The 12,162-nt window shown below is 53.7% G+C and overlaps 1 protein-coding gene across 3 annotated transcripts in view; it reads right to left on the bottom strand.

Annotated features, from left to right (window-relative positions):
- Positions 1 to 113: 113 nt before the first annotated feature.
- Epha10 (EPH receptor A10) overlaps positions 114 to 12,162 on the bottom strand; it is a 37,191-nt gene continuing 25,142 nt past the window's right edge. For 2 of the 3 annotated variants that reach the window (XM_075945401.1, XM_075945402.1), the window contains exons 9-17: positions 6,130 to 6,188; positions 5,891 to 6,016; positions 4,859 to 5,044; positions 4,215 to 4,276; positions 3,802 to 4,005; positions 3,417 to 3,566; positions 3,066 to 3,259; positions 2,532 to 2,687; positions 114 to 2,341 (exon numbers count right to left, since the gene is read on the bottom strand). In XM_075945401.1, coding sequence (XP_075801516.1) covers positions 2,227 to 2,341; positions 2,532 to 2,687; positions 3,066 to 3,259; positions 3,417 to 3,566; positions 3,802 to 4,005; positions 4,215 to 4,276; positions 4,859 to 5,044; positions 5,891 to 6,016; positions 6,130 to 6,188 — 1,252 coding nt within the window. In that variant the 3' untranslated portion in view covers positions 114 to 2,226. Of the gene's footprint in view, positions 2,342 to 2,531; positions 2,688 to 3,065; positions 3,260 to 3,416; positions 3,567 to 3,801; positions 4,006 to 4,214; positions 4,277 to 4,466; positions 4,671 to 4,858; positions 5,045 to 5,890; positions 6,017 to 6,129; positions 6,189 to 12,162 lie in introns of those variants that run through there. The other variant, XM_075945403.1, reaches the window with a different exon arrangement.

Genomic DNA, 12,162 nt, shown 5'->3' with positions numbered 1-12,162 from the left:
ACTGTGGCATTCTTCATAGCAGAAGGCTCTCAGACGCATGCATACCCAGGGTCTGTGTGCTGGCAGAACTTCCACCCACAACTGCCCAGTGTTTTAACAATGCCACACAAAAGGACTGTAACGCAGACAGGCTTTTATTACTTTGCACTGCATATAGAACCCAAGAAATATAAAAACATCTCCGGAGTTCCTCAAAGGAGCCTCCACCCACAACCAGCCCCTCTGTCCCTGGGTGGGTGCAGACAGGGCAATATGGCCACCTCTCTCCGTCCAGCGAACAAGTTCCATGTATAAAAATAGATCCGTGGAGGGTCCCCGGCGACCCAGCACCCTGTGTCATGCTGGTGCCTGAGCAGGCCTGAGGCCTCGGACCCCTCAGGATTCTAGGACCTCACTCCTCATTAGAGGGGAGGTCTACCCTGGACACCGAAGTCCTGCCAACATAGCCAGGGAGCCCTCTGCAGACAGCTGGGGAGGGGAGGAGTTTGACCCTGATAGTGGCTGATGTGGCTGAGATGGGGGTGAGGTACTGGTCCCATGAACCCTGGATGATGGGCCAGATTTCCCTGGAGGGAGAATGAAGGAAGCGCCTGTGGTGGTGGGGTCTCAGTTTCCCCAGTTCTGTCAGTGGGGGGGCGCAGTATCCCAGTCTATTCCAGCATTCCTGCAGTCACTGAGTTCAGCTGCCCAGGGAGCAAAGAGCCAACAACAGGGCAGGCTCTGATGAGGGAGGAGCTGCTGCTGGCAGGGCAAGGCCGAAGGCACTGCTGAGTCACTGCCCCCAACCATGGGGTACTCCCCAAAGATGCTGTGGCTTCCAGCCCCCACACTCTCTGTTAGAGATCCCTGCTTGGTTTCTGAACCTGCTGATAACTCCATCCACTCTATGGAGAGAACGCTCTACCCCTCAAGGCCTTATTCAATTCTGACTTTAGCTAAGAAGCCTTCTGGACATCCCTCAACACATACAGGTCAACGGTCCACCTGCCCATTCTCCCTGTCCCCCAGGGGAAGTCCCCTCCTGCCTCTCCACTCCCCACTGCTCTTTCCAGCCACAGCAAAAACAGAGCAGGGGTGTCCATCAGGAGTGATGTAGAGAACCTTGGCCCCAGAAGTCCTGTCCACACCCAGCAGTCTTCCCGCCCTCCCAGGACGGCTTGGTGTCAAACTCTCCCAGCTGCCAGGGCCCTTGCAGATTGGTCAGCTCAGCACCACACTCCTTCCCGGGCTCTGTGCAGCACACAGGAAGGCAGGCACTCTACCAAGGAAGCATGGCATGCGGGGCAGAGCAGCCTGAAGGGGCTCACTCGGCCAGGGTTCACTGGGCTGCCCAGGGAAGAGCGCTGGTGCCATGGGGAATGGCAACCAATCTTCTCTCCAGAGCCAGCCTTCTCCCTGGATTTTGGTCTGGCATCAACCCTGTCTGAGATTATAGGTTCTGACTTTTTCATCTACACGGTGGGGTTGGACCTGCCTGTCCAAACCACTCCCTCCTCAGTCTCTTCCTCCTTCTCTCCACCCTCCAGAATGCAGAGCAACCCCCACCCCAAGTCCGTGCTCTTCTGAATCAGTTCCAAAAGATATGAGACAGGCAGGCCCAGGGGGAGCATCAGGACCTGTGTGATCTACTAGGAGCCTGGCCCTCATCCTGCCCTCCCAACCCAAGGCAGGAAGCAGCTCTGGAGTCTCCGCCTGGGGATCCAGTCCCTGAGCTCAGCACGGCTTTCCCGCTTGGGCCTTGGCACTGGGGTTCAGACAGACCTAGCCAAGGCATAGGAAGTAAGAAACACCACTCACTGGCCCAGGGTTCTACACCCAGGCAGCTGTGGCCTCTGCCACAACCAATGGGTCTCTCTTAGTGACCCTTACTACCTGGCAGGCCAAAAACTCTCTGGGGAAATGAGATGCCCACTGATTAGGCCCAGTCCCCAGTGAGCGTGGAAGACCGAGGGACCTCAAGCGGGAAAATGAAATTGACTGTCTTCCCCAACCAGCTTTGCCCTTGACACCCTAAAATTCTTCCTGACGTTATCTCTGCGGTCCTCTCCAGGGATCTGAACCTCTTTTTTTAGGACCACTAGGTCAGCAAGGTGTTGAGAGGAAATATGAAATGGAGGGGGACAACGTGGTACCAACCAGCTCAGGGCCCACTAAGAGTAAAAGAGCACTCACTCCTCCCACCCAAGGGGGGTGTAGCTTACAGGTCCTTGGGCAGGATTGAGCTGCTCACACCTGCACCCCCTGACCCTGTAGCTGTAGCACTCGAGTCTGCAAGGCGTTGATCCCACTCAGAAGGGCTTCTCGATGCTCAGCGGAAGAGATGCCCAGGCTCCCCAGGTCTCTGCAATGGGTGACAGTCACATTCAGAGACCCAGTTCCTCTCCTCTCCTCCCATGGAAGTCAACCCCCTCCCTCCCCTTCTCTGGACAAGGAAGGGCCCAGAACCAGGACAGGTGGGGCCTTCCCATCTAGGGTAGGGGCTCTCTTGGGTTCCCTGAACCCTGGCCTTGCCCTTGGCTCCTTAGACTCACTGGGCGGTCATCTCGGCTACAGCCTCCAGGCTCCCGTAGCCAGCTGCAGAGAAGTTGTCCTTGTAGCGGCACAGGTCCAGAGCCTCCAGCCAGGCACCCACAGAGCCAAAGGAGGGGAAGGTAGAGAAGGCACGGTCCGCCAGGGGGGTGGGAGGCCTGGGGAGCAGAGAAACCACAGTCAGTCGACAACCAGGGTGTAGCCCCAGACCCAGTCACTCTCTTGAGAAGCAAGAAGGGACAAGGGGGAAAATAAGGTGACCACACCTAGGGATTAATGTGCCTCCCATGGGCACACAAAAGGCCCTGAAGAAGTGGACCAGGGCACTCAAAAGTGGAGAGCTGAATAAATTAAAGGGCAAAAAATCCTGGACATGACTGCCATGAGGTGACATGTGCCTGAAGCAGGTGGGGATGTCGGATTGTCTGGACAATGGGCGGAGCTTCACACCTGACGGGTGCCATGGGGCAGCTGGCTGCACTTGGGACAAGCGAGTGTGGCTGACTGGCCTGGCTCAGGGGCTGGTGAGGATGTACCTGAGACAGGCGTTCGCAGCACACTTGGAGGGCTCCGGCTCCTGCCCCATCTTGCTCAGGATGCTGTGGATCTGGGAGAACCTGGGCCGCTCCCCCGGGTCTTTCTGCCAGCAGTCAAGCATTAGTCGGTGCAGCGGGGAGGGGCAGTTCCTGGGGGGTGGCAGCCGGAAGCCATCCTCCACAGCTTTGATCACCTGGGCTCCAGAGACGGGGAGCAGACAGGATACAGATTGCCCAGCATACACACACCACCACCACCACCACCACCATCACTACCACCATCCCAAGGACGACTCTAGGCAGGACGGGAGTAGAAGAGAGGTCAGGAAGCTGGAGCCATAGGTCACTTACATCTTGTCCGGACATGTCCCAGTAGGGCCGCTCCCCAAAGGCCATCACCTCCCACATGACAATGCCAAAGCTCCACACATCACTAGCAGAACTGAAGTGACCAAACTGAAGCGTCTCGGGAGCTGCCCAGAGTGCTGGGCTCCGGCCACTCTAGAGGTGGATGAGCAAGGCAGAGCAGGAAAGCACGGAGTCACCAGCAGTCCTGCGCGTCCTCCTCCACCCCTTCACATCTGAGGAAGCAGTCCAGCTGACAGGGATGGTACCATCACAGGGGAGGGACTAGGTAGGGAAGGACCACCACCAGCAGGGGAGGAGGCAGAGTAGAGGTATGGAGACCAGAAGGCAGGAGAAGTAGCAGGTAGAACCAGAGAAGGGAGCTCCTTACCATGGTGGTGTAGACAGCTTCAGCTCGGTCCCGGGGACCCCGCCCAAAGCCAGAGATCTTACAGATGAGGCCACTGCTGACAAGCACCCGGCGGGCTGCCAGGCCCCGGTGCACATAGCCCATCTCTGACAGATACTTCATGGCTGATGCCAGCCCAGGCAGCAGACCCATCAACTGTGCGGTCATCAGCTCCCCCTCGTGATGCTGTGGAATGGGTGAAGACTGAGGCCAGGGCTGTACACTCAGATCACCCAGGAAGCCACTAAGTCCCTCTGGGATTCAGTGTACCACGAGCGGCAGGTCAGCCTGCCCAGTGGGAACAATGCCCAATCCTGAGCCCCAAGAGAAAAGGGAAGAGACGAGAAAAATATGACATCGGTGCCCCTCTCCAACCCAGGACTCCAGCCACTCACCCTGAGGAAGTCATCAAGGGCCCCGAGGTCCATATACTCAGTGACAATCATCAAGGGGTTTCCTGTGTCGGGGATGGAGACACACTGCGTTGCTGCCTCTATCCTTCCCCCACCAACTCCACCTCAGCCAAAACAGCCAGACGCAGAGCCAAGTTTTCTAATCTTGCCACCAGCCAGCTAGCCCATAGATCCCACCCACTCAGCCCCACCCCACCCATCCCCACCCCCCACCTACCATCCACCCTGGTGCTGAGGTATGAAAAAGTCAACTGTCCATAGTGGGACAGAGGCCCAAGTCAGAGCTGCAAGGGGTCAGCTAAGAAAGATGATTCAAGGGCTGGAGAGATGGCTCAGAGGTTAAGAGAACTGACTGCTGTTCCAGAGGTCCTGAGTTCAATTCCCAGCAACCACATGATGGCTCACACCCATCTATAATGAGATCTGGTGCCCAGAACACTATATACGTAAAATAAATAAATTTAAAAGAAAAAGAAAAGAAAGATGATTCAAGGGGAAAGTGACCCACTCCCCAAGAGATGGGGGTCACCCTGAGTCACAGGAAAGAAAGTGAACTAGTGCACTAAGGTTGTGCCTGAGCCCATTCAGTACCCAGCCGATTACAAGATGCCCAGCGCCAGGCCTACCTCGGGTGACAACACCTTCCAGCCGGACAATGTGGCTGTGGTCAAACTGCCCCAGGGTGAGGGCCTCAGCCAGGAAGCTGAGCCTCTGCGAGTCAGAGCAACCATCCCTCAGGGTGTGAACAGCCACGGGCAGTTCCTGGCGACCAGGCAGCTGCAGGCAGCCACAGCACAGGTCCCCAAACCGACCTGAGAAGAAAGAGCAGCTCAGACTCCCGCCAGCAAATGGAGGAGGAGACTCTGGGTCATGGGTCATTTCCAGCTTGCTGTGAGAAGTTCCAGAGTTCGAATCCTAGCCTCCTGAGTACCAGCAATGACGCCTCGGGTTTCATCTCTTTCTTTCCTCTTGGCCTAGGCTTCCTTCTCTGTGACAAAGAGACAGTAACTTTGCCCGTGCCTACCCATCAAAGGTCCTTGAACCCTGCGAAGCCAAGGGCAGATGGCAATGAGATCTACTCTGCCCAACAGCTTCTTCCTGACTTCTGTTGTGAAGGTTTCAGGGCGAGGCCTGTTTCTTGGTGCAAAGTTGACTGAGGGTTGTGAACCGCCAAAAAGAGATTGACGCTCAAAACCAGCAGGGCCCTACCCTCAGCCCTCAGGGTGACGGATGCCACGCCCCTTATGGGGGTGGGAAACAGGCTCGGGAACGGAGAATGACGTCGCTTACTGTAAAGACTCCTCCCCACTGTCCCATAAAAGCCTGGGACTAAACTGAAAGCCTCTCCGGAGGTTATCTGGGGAAGATAGGCAGGTGTCCCACAGTGACCTGGGTAACAGAGGAGCAAGGACAGAGCCACAAACACCTTTGGTGAGTGTGGTGGGCGGGGCAGGGGCGTCTTTTTCTGGGAAGGGGTAATCTCTTGCAGAGGCGGGACTTCTGGCCAAGGGGTGGGAATTGGAGGAGGAAGCTGGCTGAAAAGAGGTGGGGATAGCAGAGAGGCAGGGCTTTCCCCAGTGGGTGTTGCCTGGTGGGTGGGGTTTATTCAGTGGGCGGAGCTCCCTGATGAATCCAGACTTCTAGGGTCCAGGGCTTGCCTGCTCCCAAGCTCTTCTCCAGGGTGACGCTTTTGGCATCTAGCTCCTTGGCGAATAGATGCACAGCCTGCAACGGGTCCCCGCAGCTCTGGGGATCTAGAAACGTGCGGCGTGTCGGGACTTTGACTGAGAACACAGAGAGAGAGCACCTGAGGAAAGGGGTCTCATTGCTGGGGTAACAGGAAGTGACAGTTGGGATGGGGTCGAAGACGGGGGTCTGTGCGGCACAGACAACTCACAGTGGAAATACAGTTCCTCTTCATCGTGGGCGTCTCCACTTCCTTTGCCATTGCAGGGCCTGTGGGGGTGCAGAGATGTCCTTTCATTAGGGGATCCCAGCCCTTCCCACTTCACCAGGCCCAGGACAGCACCTCTTGGTCCCCTCAGAAAGAAAAGCTCTGTGCCCCTTCTGAGGAGGGACTTTCTTGTCCTGCTGGCTGAAAGGCTTCTTTTCATTCCAGTTTTAATTTATTTTCAGATTTATTCATTTATTTATACAGTGTGTGTGTGTCACTCAGAGGACGAGTGACAAAGCTGGTTCTCCCTCCTGTTTGTGGCTTCTTGCCATCAGCCACATGGCAAATGCCCTTATCCACTAAGCCATCTCTCCCCCGCCACCCCCCACTTTGGTTTTTCAAGACAAGATTTCTCTGGGTAGTTTCTACTGTCTTCCTGGAACTTCCTCTGTAGACCAGGCTGGCCTAGAGATTCACTGCCCCTACTTCCCACGTGCTGAGATTAAAGGTGTGCACGGCCATGTCCAGCTCACAACCCCCCATTTTGTCTTCCATTTTAAAAAAGCATTGTAATCTTTTAAAAATTACATCTCTTGGGCTGGAGAGATGGCTCAGAGGTTAAGAGCATTGTCTGCTCTTCCAAAGGTCCTGAGTTCAATTCCCAGCAACCACATGGTGGCTCACAACCATCTGTAATGAGGTCTAGTGCCCTCTTCTGGCCTGCAGGCATACACACAGACAGAATATTGTATACATAATAAATAAGTATTTTTTAAAAAATTACATCTCGCCGGGCGGTGGTGGCGCACGCCTTTAATCCCAGTACTCGGGAGGCAGAGGCAGGTGGATCTCTGTGAGTTCGAGGCCAGCATGGTCTACAAGAGCTAGTTCCAGGACAGGAGCCAATAAAGCTACGGAGAAACCCTGTCTCAAAAAATCCAATAAATAAATAAATAAAATAAAAAAATACATCTCTTTCATTCTCTCTCTCTCTCTCTGTCTCTCTCTCTCTCTCTCTCTCTCTCTCTCTCTCTCTCTCTCTGTGTGTGTGTGTGTGTGTGTGTGTGTGTGGTGTGACTCCTGTGGAGGTCAGAGGACAACTTGAGGGGATAGCTTCTCTCCTTCCACCCTGTGGGTCCCAGGGACGGAACTCGGTCAGCAGACTCCATGACAAGCACTTTCACCCACTGAACCACCTCTACTAAACGGTTCTCTTTTCCCTCCCCGTCTTCCTTCACTTTTGCTGCCTCAGTTGCTTCTCTGTGGTTTGCAGTCCAACAACCTTCTCCCTTCAGCACACAAACCCAGATCTCTAGGCTTTCAGTTCCATCACCGCTCCTGGTGTTTCTGCTGGGAGACAGACTCCAGAGGTGTGCAAGCAAGCCTACACTCCTGATATAAAGCCCCACTCTACCCTGTGAGGAATAACAGGCTGATCTGTCCTGACCCAGAGGAAAAGCCCATAGCAGGCTGGATCTGGCATTCTAAGGCAGGGCTTTCCTGGTTCCATGAAGACTCTGCCTTTTGTTCTGGGAGCAAAGGAAGGCGCTGGGGGACCTTGAGCAGGGAAATGCCCTCATTCAATTTACATTTCATATGAGTTTTTTCCCAACTTGCATTTAAGAAAGAAGATGCTGGCTGCCACTCTCTGGTCCCCTCAGGAGATGGCAGTAGCTTGAGCTATGGGGTGGCCCATCCTGGGCAGAGGGGAGAGAAGTGTGGAGGAACAAGAATATGACAGGGCTGTAAGACTTGAAGATTTCAGGGAGCTGGAGGAAGACTGAAGAGTTGCCCAGAGAGTTCATGGAGAGCGACTGCAGAGCAGAGCAAGGGAAAGTTCAGGCTCAGACATTTGAGCTCCTGCGAGGATGGGAGATGCAGGGTGGGGGTGGAGGGTGGTGGTGGTGGTGAAATCTACCGGTAGGGAGTCTGATGGATGTTTCTGGAACTTGGAAGGTAGTAGATCTGCTCTGAAAATACAAACACAGGGACTGTGAATTCTGTCCAGGGAGACGAGGGAGCCAGAATGGAGGCATTGGGAATAATTAGGCTGGACTGGGGAGAAGAAAGCTGCAGACAAGGATGAGAAATAGAAGGGAAGAGGAGATGATGCTCCAGGAACAAAGGGAGGAGAAAGCAGGGACGGAGACGGGGTCTTCTGAAGACAGGGAGAGGGCTGGGGAACAGTTTGCAAAGAAAGGCATGTCACAGGAGATAGTGGCATGAAGGGACTCTGACACATGCCCTTTGCCATCTAACCATGTGCTCTTACATCCAAGCATCTCCCACGCCGTGGCTGTGGGACTGGGTGGCTCGGATTTTCTCTTCAATAAAATCATGATAATGATAGCCCTGCTTAACAGCATCCGGGTAATAAAGAGCTTACTGTTATAATGCGGATTTTTAAATTTCTGTTCTTTTTCATTGTTTTGAGACAGGGTTTCACTTTTAGTCCCTGCAGCCTTGCATCTCGCTATGCAGACCAGGCTGTCCTCAAAGGTGTGTGCCATCTTGTCTGGTTTATAGTGTGGATCTGGACTGCCTCTCAAAGGCTTTAGTGACAAATGACTCGGTCCACAGCCTGGGGTGATAAAAAGAAGTGGTGTGGTCTTGGAGAAAGAAGTTGGGTCGCTGGCAGCACGCCCTTTGGGAGAATATTGTCACCCCAGTTCTTTCCTGACTCACTGCTTCCTGGATGCCAGGGAAGTGATCAGCTGCCCCTGTGCAAGCTCCAACCATGATGACTTGCTACCCACAGGACCAAAGACAAGTGGCTGCGGACCAAACTTTTGAAATTGCGAGCCCCCAAAAACTTCTTATAAGTTGATCATCTTGTATATTTTGTCGCGGCAACAGATGGCTAACACACTTTCTTTTTTTGGTTTTTTGAGACAGGGTTTCTCTGTGGCTTTGGAGCCTGTCCTGGAACTAGCTCTGTAGACCAGGCTGGTCTTGAACTCACAGAGATCCGCCTGCCTCTGCCTCCCGAGTGCTGGGATTAAAGGCGTGTGCCACCATTGCCCGGCCACTAACACACTTTCTAAGCCCCAGAGTGTCATGGTTTGAATGAGAATGACCTCCATAGTCTCATATGCTTGGATGCTTTGTCCCCAGTTGGTGGAACTGTTTGGGAAGGATTGAGGAGGTGTGGCCTCGTTAGAGTGGGTGTGGCCTCGTTGGAGGAGGTGTGTCACGAGGGGAGGGTTGAGATTTCAAAAGTCATGCTATTCCCAGTTAGCTCCCTCTCCAGGCCTTGTGCTTGTGGATCAAATGTAATCTCTTAGCTTCTGCCCCCCTGGCACGCCTACCTGCTGCCATGCTCATCACTGTGAAGTCATGGACTCTTTCTTCTAAGCTGCCTGGTCTGACTATTTGAAAGAAAAGGACCCCCATAGCCTCAGAGAGTGGCACTATTAGGAGGTGTGGCTTGCTGGAGGAGGTGTGACTTTGTTGGAGAAAGAGTGTCACTAGTGGGGTGGGCTTTGAGGTCTCAGAAGCTCAAGCCTGCCTATAGTGGCTCACGGTCACTTTCTGTTGCCTGCAGATCCAGATGTAGAACTCTCAGCTCCCTCTCCAGTGCCATGTCTGCCTGCATGTCACCATGCTCCCCACCATGACAGTAATGGACTAGATCTCTGAATGGCAAGCCAGCCCCAATTAAATGTTTTCCTTTATAAAGTGTTGTTTGTGGCCATGGTGTCTCTTCACAGCACTAAACTCCTAAGGCCCCTTGGTCATGGCATCTTGACATGGAGCTAGAAAAGTAACTAAGACACAGTTCTCTTGTATGGGGGTAAGCGAGGGGCATTGTGAGCAGCAACATGTTCCAGAAGCGGTAAGAGGGGATGGGGCTCCATTCCAAGTGGAAAGACTCATGCTGCCTAACAAGAAGGCTCCTTCTCTAGAGCAAAGCAATGAGCATGCCTGTGAAGCAGGTGGGTCTCCAGCCTTGTTCGGGGGACACTGAGGGACCATCACTGATGCTGGAGAGCAGGGCTGCAGACGTAGCTGACAGAGTAAGGGACAAGGACAGGGCCTCAGGAGCCACAAGAAGAACTGCCTTATGTACCCAATGGTAGAGCACTCCCAAAGGGGATGGCCGGAGGGCTAGGAGAGGCAGAAGATGGGGACTTAGGAATAAAACCTTGAGAAACCAAGAGGCCAGGCTGGCCACCCAGTGGCTGCTGAAGTCACCTAGATGAATCATGGAACTCTCACACATGGCAGGGACCATCCAGATCAGAGGAGTAGAGATGAGGGAAGGCTGAGTGGGGGGCAAGAGTGAGTGGCAGGCGAACCAGAACTAACAGCAAACTGTACGGTGGGAGATTTGTTTGCACTGACATTCCGAGACTGCCAATAAAGTTAAACCTTGAATCAGAGGGCGGAGTCGACATTTGGCTGACCAGAATTAGCCATAGAGGTTTTGGAGACCTGAGATGGGGGGCAAAGGAAGTCATAGGGAAGGGCTTAGAAGGATGCATAGTCTTTCCCATCTAGGAGTGTGGAAGTGCAGGATCAGCTGACCGTTTCTCCGTTGCTCTTTGGAGCTATCAGGTTTTTAGCCCAATATCTGATATCGACTTCCAAGTTTTATTTAATAATAGAATAATGTAAGTACTCATTTCAACTATGAAATAAAGTCTATATGAAAATGTTATGATAAGGGCTGGGAAGATGGCTCAGTAGTATAGCGCCAAAGGAGCTGATCTACACACACACACACACACACACACACACACACAGAGGCCATCACTCTCACACGTACACATAAATTTAAATAACCCTTTAAAGAGAAAATTCTGTAATGAAATCCTGACTTAGTATGATAATTAGCTCCCTGGTTCCCCCACCGAAGGGCAGTTTGACTTGGAGTCAGCAGCTGTCTTCCCAGCCTGCTCCAGTGCACCTGTCTCTGCTTGCTGCCACAGCTCAGGGAGTTAAAGCCAGGATGAGATGCTCCCTACCGGTGCCCGTTCCTGCTTTTCCAACAGGCCCCGAGCATGGACCTAAAGTTAAGCTCCATGAAGAAGGAGCTCTCTACCCTTGTCCGGCTCTCCTCCCTTTTTTTTTTCTTTTGCGACAGGGTCTCTCTATTGTGCCCTGGCTAAGGCTGTCCTGGAACTCTCTGTGTAGACCCAGATTGACCTTAATCTCACAGAGCTCCACCTGCCTCTGCCTCTTGAATGCTGGGATTAAAGGTGTGCGCCACTATGCCCAGACTGTCCTGTCTCCTTGACCCACCTTGCCCAGGCACAAATGGCTCCCAGATCTTCAGGACAGACACCTCTCCTCCATCACTCACTACCAGTGCTTTGGTCAAGGCCATGCCAATAGCCAGTGTCAAAGAAACACTCACCCGTCCCTCTGGCTCCCCAGTCAGCCCACTTTTTCTCTACACTCAATTCCAACCCACTGGGTCTGCCTACCGCAGCTCCAGACTGCGAATGCCAAGGGGCCTCTGGGCATCGCAGGATGGTCCTCAGAAGGGTGGGGAATACACAGGGCTGAAGCCTCTGCTTTGTCCAAAGGAAATGGAATTTTCTTTCAGCCAGACCCAACCAGGCTCCAGCCCTGTCTCCCCCACCCTTCCTCTGCCTGCAAGCTTCTTTGTGGGGAAGGACACGGCTCAGCCTGATGGGTTTCCCTCCCTGTCCCCCTCTCTCCCATCCACGTACTGACTTTCTCTCTTTGCTTGTGTTCAAGGGGCTCCAGATCCGTTGGGGGCCAGAGCTGGACGTCTCCGAGTGCCTCGGGAGAATCCTAATCACACCGGAGCAGCTGGAGCGCGATTCCATCCTCAGAGCCGCCTTCTGACATTTAATGAGTTAAGGAGCTAAATCCCCTTCATCCCAGCGTGGCTGAGCTAGCTGCAGTGCCTGCAGCTGGTGCATGAGAGGCGGCATGTGGGGGAGGGGCCTTGCTGGCCCCGCTAGTATCTCTTTTGAAGGGAGGGAAAGTAAGACAAGGGTCTGGTGCAGGCCAGGCTGGCCTCAAGTGCTATATGGAGCTGAAGTATAGGGCTTGAACCCCTGG

The sequence above is a fragment of the Microtus pennsylvanicus genome, chromosome 13, assembly GCF_037038515.1.
Source record: "Microtus pennsylvanicus isolate mMicPen1 chromosome 13, mMicPen1.hap1, whole genome shotgun sequence".
NCBI classification, from domain to species: domain Eukaryota; kingdom Metazoa; phylum Chordata; class Mammalia; order Rodentia; family Cricetidae; genus Microtus; species Microtus pennsylvanicus.
Note: the sequence above shows the minus strand (reverse complement) of the source record. Positions and strands in the feature narration are given on the sequence as shown.